General features: G+C 40.2%; 1 protein-coding gene across 3 annotated transcripts in view; it reads right to left on the bottom strand.

Annotated features, from left to right (window-relative positions):
* DHX35 (DEAH-box helicase 35) overlaps positions 1-8,442 on the bottom strand; it is a 63,975-nt gene that overhangs the window by 20,592 nt on the left and 34,941 nt on the right. For all 3 annotated transcript variants that reach the window (XM_019509783.1, XM_019509784.1, XM_019509785.1), the window contains 6 exons: positions 6,819-6,914; positions 5,320-5,414; positions 4,119-4,196; positions 2,773-2,902; positions 1,609-1,690; positions 962-1,033 (listed from right to left, as the gene is read on the bottom strand). In XM_019509783.1, the coding sequence (XP_019365328.1) occupies positions 962-1,033; positions 1,609-1,690; positions 2,773-2,902; positions 4,119-4,196; positions 5,320-5,414; positions 6,819-6,914 (553 nt within the window). The remainder of the gene's footprint in view (positions 1-961; positions 1,034-1,608; positions 1,691-2,772; positions 2,903-4,118; positions 4,197-5,319; positions 5,415-6,818; positions 6,915-8,442) is intronic.

The raw sequence follows: 8,442 nt of genomic DNA, 5'->3' as shown, positions 1-8,442 counted from the left end.
CTGGGGAGAAAAGGGCTCTACCTATTTGCTGTTGATCTCCCCTGATGAGTTTGTAGGCAGCCACCAGGTCCCCCCTCAGCCATCTCTTGCTGAGGCTGAACAGGTTCAGGTCCCTCAGTCTCTCCTCATAGGACCTGTCCTGTTTCCCTCTCACCAAATGGGTGGCCCTCCTCTGAACTCTCCCCAGGCTGGCCACATCCTTTTTAAAGTGTGGCACCCAGTACTGGACACAGTACTCCAACTGTGGCCTGACCAAAGTCGCATAGAGGGGGAGTATCACCTCTCTGGACCGGCTTGAGATGCATCTTTGGATGCATGACAAGATATGGCTGGCCCTGCTGGCTGCAGTCTGGCATTGCCAGCTCATGTTCATCTTGGAGTCAATTGTAAAATGCTTAATAAAAATAACTATCTTCTCCTACATTGTTCAGCCAGGCATTTTGAGGACAGCTTTGCAAATCTCCATATCATCCCCCCCACATCAATAAACTAAGATCATATTCATAGTGGATGGAGGCAGTTCCCCACAGAGATACCCTGACATGGTGGTAAGTTGTTTTCAGCAAAAAATCTCTATTCTGGCACCTGGTAGAAGGGGTACCCGATTACCCATTTATCTCATCACCCCAATACTTTCCCCTTTTTTTTAAACTGATTTTTTTAAAATGCAGCACAAAACACTCATAAATATATCTATCTATCTCAACCATACATGTCAACCCAAGCTATGTGCATGCCCACCACAATACTTTCCGGTCTGATGTGGACATCTTTTTTCTATATGCTCCCCACCAATCACTTTTGTTTGAGCTGTCTATATAGTGTTGCAAAGGAAGTTTCCCTTGAGCTACTATTCTGGGAACCAGGAACTCCCAGATATATTGATACACTGATCTAGAATCAGTGTCACTAATCAGAATGTCCTGATACCTGGAGCTAAGTGACAGCAACTCCAGCTTACCAGCGAGGAGGTTTCTCTGCATACAGCACTGAGGTGGGATGAATGTGCAGTTCATGGTCATCACGGATGGTCCTTGAAGACAGAATAATGTTTCAGACTTAGCTATCACAAATGTCAACTTAACACTTGCATATTAGCGTTCTTCCATCCCCAATAAGAATGCTAATAAATTTAAGCAATGAAAGAGCTAGAACAAGTTAATGAAGTCAGACTTAATGCAACAGCTGTTCAGATGGAGACTGCTTCAATTCTGGCCCAAGCCACAAATGAAAGAACTGGGAGTTTACAATCTTATATTAAATGGATTTTTGTTCCTATCAGAAAAACAAAGGCCTTAAAGGCTTTAAGGTGAGCTGAAGATGTCATGGCTGTGCACACTGGTCCAAGCTCATTAGTAATTACTGCTAATAAGCCCTTATCAAGATTGCTAACGGTAAGTATTCAGTCAACAAAAGAAGAGATAAACAAGAAACATTTAGAAACTGTTACAAGCCTTCTAAGATTGTTTAACAAATGGACCAAGAGTTCTCTCAGGAGTCGCATGTGTTTCAAGAAGTACCTGTTTGTTGTCTATGCATATTTATCATCATTTCAAAACAGCATGTTAAAAAATAAGTTAATTCCAAAGAAATAATGAACCTATTTACCTATAAGCTCCTGTGGAGTGGAATTTGGCTGCATTAGCAAAGAATCCAGAAACTATACATCTCAAAACGGGATCTGGGTCACCTAAAGAAGAGAATCAGTAAGTCTCTCTCTAAAGTGTGTCTGATAAACTGAGATACTGCCATGAGAAATAACAGCCCACACAGCACTCTTTCATTCAAAGTGACTTCCAGATCATGGATGAACTCTGCTTTGATAGGAAAGACTGTTTAGCGCCTTAAGAGAAGAGACTGGTATCTTCTCCCCAGCTCAGATTTCACAGTATATCAGATCACTGAGTAAAACCACAGAGGTGTCCTAGAGATAATACAATTGTATACACAGCGTTGCAGGATTTTGCAGCCCTGGGCTGGGCCGTCTGCTCCAGAGAGCAGGGCCAGTCCTGCCCCTCTGCTCCCTAGCTGGAGCAGTGAGGGCTAGCTCACTGTGTCCCCCCATCCCCACCTCAGGAAACCCTAGCCCCGGCCCCAACCCCAGGGTCTGGGACCAGGGAGGGGGGTTAAACTTCTCTTCCCCCAAGTACAAAGCACCCTGACCTGCTAAACTTACTGCTGGCTGCAACTGTGGACTACAAATCCCAGAGGCACCTGGAAGCAGGAAGAGGAAGTGATGAGCAACCCTGCAGAGTCCTGCTACTGTGTCATGAGCAACCCTGCAGAGTCCTGCTACTGTAATTGCGGACTGCAAATCCCAGAGACCTCAGAAGCAGCAGAAAGAGGAAGTGAACACACAGCCCATCCTGGCTGTGTGCCAGAGTCATGCTCTAGTGCCCCCGGCTTCTGGCTTGAGCCACTGCAGGCATGCGGCTGCATTTCCTGAATCAAAAGTGAATGTCTGTTCACTTTCTTACTGGTTCAATCTTTGCAGCTTAGACTAACCTGCAAACACCGAATCAATTCAGCCTCGGGCTTTTTAACTGTCTGTACTTAACCCTAATGATAAAAATAGACTTAAGTGCTGGTGTTGAACAAACAATTGTTAAATTCCAGCATTGTTACACATATGTTTAAGTCACTAAGACAAAGTATTTATTGACGTACAATAAGATCAGAAAATAGATCAACCATCTGGAGACTCACTCCACACTAGTCGCAAGGCAAATCTATGGGTAAGAAATGAATAAAGCCTCACTGCATTGCTCCTACCTTCACTGGACTTCTTCGGTACTTTAAATTTGACAAGAAGCTTTTTCAGCTGCTCTCTCACAATTGTGGCTCTGACAAGCCCTTTGTAGTTTAGAAAGTGCTCCTGACACCACTGAGAACTCTTGCTGTGCTGTATAGTAACAATACAAGAACAATTTAAAAAATACTACAAAAGGCTTCCATACTCAACAGAGCAATCTAGTTGTTTTCCAAGTAGTGTTTTCTTGGTATTTACCAAATTATGGGCAAACAATGTAACTATGACCTGCAAGACTGCACAGCATACTTTAATTAGCTTGCAAATGACTTCCAGTTCCATAAACACCTATTTTCTACTCCAGGCTTGAGTCATTGCTTCCAGGATAAGAAAGGACAATATCCAAGTGCTTTATCTCCATGTGGACTAGCTTGGGTCAGTATTTTTCTACCCCAAAACATAAGATGACACTTCTGTACTTTATTTTTAAGTGTTTGTCTAGATACAGAACTATTACAAAAAAGCTATTTCTGAAGATCTCCATGTTGTCATACATTTATTCCAGGTATAACAGTGTCCATAGAGATTATTATTCTGAAATAGGTACTGCACTTTAAATTTATACTTTACCTTTTAAAGCATATAAAATCATAACAGTCACAAGTATAATCCTTCGAAGAGTCTTCTAAAACCTGATCTACCCAGTGCTTTTGTATTTGTATACAACCACCTCATTTGGGGTGTGACTGAAGGGGGAGTTATTTTTTAAACCTGAAACATTTCTAACACTCTAACTCCTCATGCAGATGCAGTTATATCCATATAAAAGTTACCATGTATTATTACAGCTTATTCCCCTTCCAATACAGCACAACTTAAGTCATAAAATTTATCTGTGTAGACAAGGCCTAAGATTTCAACTAAACCTCATTGCTCACCAAGTACCCTACATCACTAACAAGATATGAAGATTAACAAGTTGGGTTTTCAAAAGGAGCCTAAGGGAGTCAGATACCTAACTTCCAATGAAACTCAAATCTGTCAGAAAATAAAGGAGAATAAGAATTTCAATGTATTTCAGTACCTAATTTCCTTAGGCTTCTTTGCAAATCCCAGCCTAAATGAAGATGTGGGTAACTTCAGATAGGGTCCTGTACAACATCAAACTATGGGATTCATTTGTCTTGTCAGCTCAGTGGAATTATGGGAACATCTGTGACAGAAGTAACCATAAGTTAATTCAAAAGTGTTAGATAACTGGATGGTCTATAAGCCCTTAAGAGTCTCAGTTTTGAGCATCTAGAATCATAACCGCTGAAACCCACCCTATTTCCCCACTGTGAATTCACATACACCATAAATTGCTTACTTTAATAAAAGCTTCATAAACATTTAGCATAGTGAGATGATCGCCTTCTTCCACAGCAAATTTTCTGTGTTGCCTTGTCTGGAAGGGATGAGGGGAAAAGAGGAGAAATACATTTTCATACACAGGTTTGCAATGGTTATTTCTAATAACTTTGGTTCTTATTATCTTCAGTATGTTAATGCTATACATATATTATAACTCCCCTCTAGTTGATAAATTCATAGTTTCATAGTTTCTAGGGTCGGAAGGGACCTGAGTAGATCATCTAGTCAGACCCGCTGCCATGGCAGGAAAGAGTACTGAGGTCAAATGACCCCAGCAAGGTGTACATCTAGCCTCCTCTTAAAGACCCCCAAGGGAGGAGCCAGCACCACTTCTCTTGGAAGTTGGTTCCAGATCCTAGCTGCCCTGACTGTGTAGTAGTGCCTCCTGATATCTAGCCTAAATCTACCCTCTGCCAGCTTGTGACCGTTATTCCTGGTCACTCCTGGCAGTGCTCAGGGGAACAGGGACTTCCCCAGTGCCTGCTGATCCCCCCTGACTAGTTTGTAACAAGCCACTAGATCCCCCCTCAGCCTTCTCTTGTGAAGGCTGAACAGGTTCAGGTCCCGTAGCCTGTCCTCATAGGGCCTGCCCTGCTGTCCCCTGATCATGTGAGTGGCCCTCCTCTGGACCCTCTCCATGTTATCCACATCCCTCTTGAAGTGCGGCGCCCAGAACTGGATGCAGTACTCCAGCTGCGGCCTGACCAATGCCACAGAGGGATTAAAATATTTTACTATTCAACATATACTTAAGGAAAATCTATAAAAAACTGATATTAACACTCATTTGAATAAAAGAAATGAGGTATTTTCACCAGTAGGCTCAACTGCATTTCTGCCTATAAATTAACATTTTCTTATTAAATACTTTTGTACTCTGAAAGTAAAATTTACCTTTTTCCTCTACTTTAATCTTGGAGAGAAGATCAAAATAAACAAGGTCTTCCTATCTATTCACTGTGAAACTGGCTGATACTAGCTTCTGAGGACTCGCACTCAGCTTCCCCTTTTTTGCATTATTAACTATATAGGCAAGAACAAAACCATTTTTTTCAGGTATATCAAACTTTGTAACTCCCTAGTGAATTATTAATATGAGTTGGCAGAAATTCCGAGATATGGAACAAGCAAGAAAAAAGTCATGCAATTGAACTTACAGCTTGTGCTTTTTGGTTTGGAGGGAGCACAAACACATTCTGAATCTGCATCATGGCAGCAATACTCAAGATTTCCTGGGAGCAGCCAAAATTTCCTGAAGCATAAGTTATAGGGAAAAATATAAGAACAAAATATAAGAAAGAGTTGTTACATCCAATCTCACACACAAATGATACAATGGAAAAGACAAAGGATTTATTTTTAGACATTTTATGAAAAAAAACAATACTTTCAAGAGAAATGAAAAATATAGTTATTTCACTGCAAAGCACTGTTGGTAAAATGCCTCCCTCTCTCAACATCTGATTATTAGAAGAGAATCACTCAGTTCTCTGCCGAAGAAACCACATACACCCAGCTCGATATATCTATCTACCTCCATATTACACAAACGGACAAAACGTCAACGGCTAAAATATGCTTATTAGATTTTTGTTTGCATTTATACTAGAGTACAGAATACATATCATTTCAACATACTCTATGAAAAAGGCTGCCTTTTATGCATTTAGTACTAAAGGGGTGCGTCTACACAAGATGCTTAATGCACAGTAAACTAACTCTACTGCCCACAAGTGCATCATAGCAAAAGCCATGCTAATGTGCAGTACATTAATCTATTGTGCATTAAGCATCACAAAAAGACTGTGCACATTTGCTACTACGCATTAGCACTGGCTACTGTGCATTTATGTAGTACCTCATGTTAGAGGTACTAAACTTAATGTGCAGTAGCAAAGATGCATTAATAAACGTGTAGGTACATCCAGTGTAAGTTTTTTTAAAAAGTCACTAAGTAAAGGTTTGGTTCTCTTTTCTTCTTTTAAAAGAAAACTCGACAAGTTATGGTACCTCTGCCAGTTATTACACAGTATGTCCTCCTACAGTAGATGGTATGCGTGGGTTGTACAAAAGTTTCTTATGCTTAGCTCTGTCAATACACCTGCTTAAGTAGTACATACCAAATTATTTACCAGTCGTGAAAGACTTAAGCTAATGGAACCACCCCACAATGAATGAAGTTAAGAATGCATATAACTTTTCAGGATTGGCTGTTCTACTATACTGCCAAATCCTACAGTTTAGTATCTGGATATTAAATACTATTATTATTTCCCAAGAGGTTTCCCAAAAATTCTACAAAAACAGTGCACTTATACAGAACCTATCCTAATAATTCTCTTCCACTGGCATAGACAACACTTTACAATCAAACACTTACCTTATCAAACAGACTGGTGTAATACTAAAGGGTCAACAGAATAAACAGGCCAAGTTCTGATAAAAGAGTTTGAAAATTGTAGTCTAACAGGAAGGAACGCCATAGAATTCATTGACTTCCCCCCGCCCCCAATCTCTTCAATATACATCAAGCCAAACTGGGCAGCAGTGTGTTTCAGAGACTATGCATGTAATCTAATAGAGGACTAAGTGATACTGCCTCTGGGTAGAACGTGTCTCATAATCAACCCACAACCAGCAACAGAAATGTACCCACCTGATTCCAGCAGCATCTTTGCAAACATAGGGTTCAAAGGAAACTCTGCTATTCTCATACCAAGAGGTTCTGTTAGACGACAGTGTTTATCCAAACCTGCAGGATTGTTAATGATATAGAAAATAGGCAGAAGTAGCAGAGTATATTATCAGAATTGCTAAATATTTATTATGGAAAAAACGTTTTGTGCAAACAAAACGCACAAAAAACACGTTCAACTAATAATTATCAAACTGGGAACTTGGAAACTTAGAAACTCTTCCTTGCTCCCATTTAGTATCTGCTGAGCCGGTATTTTTTTTTAAGCAAACATAGATCTTTAAATGAATCCTGTCCTGTTCACGGACACAACAGCTCCTTGATCCCTAACCAGATTCGACTGGCACCTACAGCAATTCAGAAACTATTCAGCCAGTGGTTACAGGGATCAAACTCTTCCGCACATTTTGCCAGACAACCTTTTGAAAGCCTTTAACCCTGCAAACTGAAACCTTGTAAAATTTCTACCTATTCTTGAAGGAATTTGCTCAACGTTTTTTTTTTAGGGAAAAAAAGAGCACTGTTGAGAAAAGAAGCATGGGCAAGATGAGCAGATGGAGAAGGTCTGAGGTAACAGAGCACCATTTTTCTGAGTCATATCTCATTGACTCACTGACAAAAAATTAAATGTAATACTATCATTGCTACAGTATCTACACCAGGTAGGCAACCTGCAATCTCACATACCAGTCATTAATTGGCAGCTACATTCCAACTCCAAAATTGTTACTGTGTGTGATCACGTACAGGATAGAAAGATAATAATTTGATTTTCAATTCCCAAGTTATTACTAAGCACTCAGTGTGTTAGGCATCTTCTGCAGAAGAATGGCTGCTTACATACAAAAAAGACTCGGTGCATATCCGACAAGAAAAACTAAATTCGGAGTCCTATACATTCTCTTTGTAAACATTTCCTGGAAGAAATGTCTTTGGAAAAAAGATTTGAGTGGAAAGGGTTCTAAGGGTAAAGGACACCATAGAAAAACAACACATCATTTGAGAAAGCTACATAAAGACAGCTGGGAAAGGAGAAGAAGAAAGACTGCAAAAAGAGGAATATGAAGTGAAGATGAAGATTAAAAGCCTGAGGTAGAATAAAGCAGGACAGTCCCTCTAAGGGTGATGAGGATAGCAGAAAAAAGTGGAGTATGTGATTTTTGCCCAGTCTACACTGGGGAAATAACTGTGGTTAATGTAAAGAATAAAAATGGCTGTGGCCTACCAGTTGCATAACATACTTTATAACAACACAGACCAGACAGAGCTATAACATGGCTGTGACAGTCAACTTTCACAAACGTGACAAATACGGTTCCTTAAGCAATATGGGCAATGGGCAACATTTCCAAGAGGACCTTGGGAACTTCTGTGCCTAGTTCCATTAAGTATTTTTGAAAATTGCTCTGAGCATTAGCAGAAGCATTTAGAACACACGTGGGAAATGGGAGACAGAAAGAAGCAATCAGACTCTAGACAGACAAGGTTTTATAATTTGAGAGAGAAAAACAAATAGATTTTGGAGATGCTGAAGATCACAAAGCAAGAGGTTTTGGTAAAAGCATGAATAGGTATACTGCACGAG

Source organism: Gavialis gangeticus, unplaced genomic scaffold, assembly GCF_001723915.1.
Source record: "Gavialis gangeticus isolate Ggan-Ray unplaced genomic scaffold, GavGan_comp1, whole genome shotgun sequence".
Lineage (NCBI taxonomy): Eukaryota > Metazoa > Chordata > Crocodylia > Gavialidae > Gavialis > Gavialis gangeticus.
Note: the sequence above shows the minus strand (reverse complement) of the source record. Positions and strands in the feature narration are given on the sequence as shown.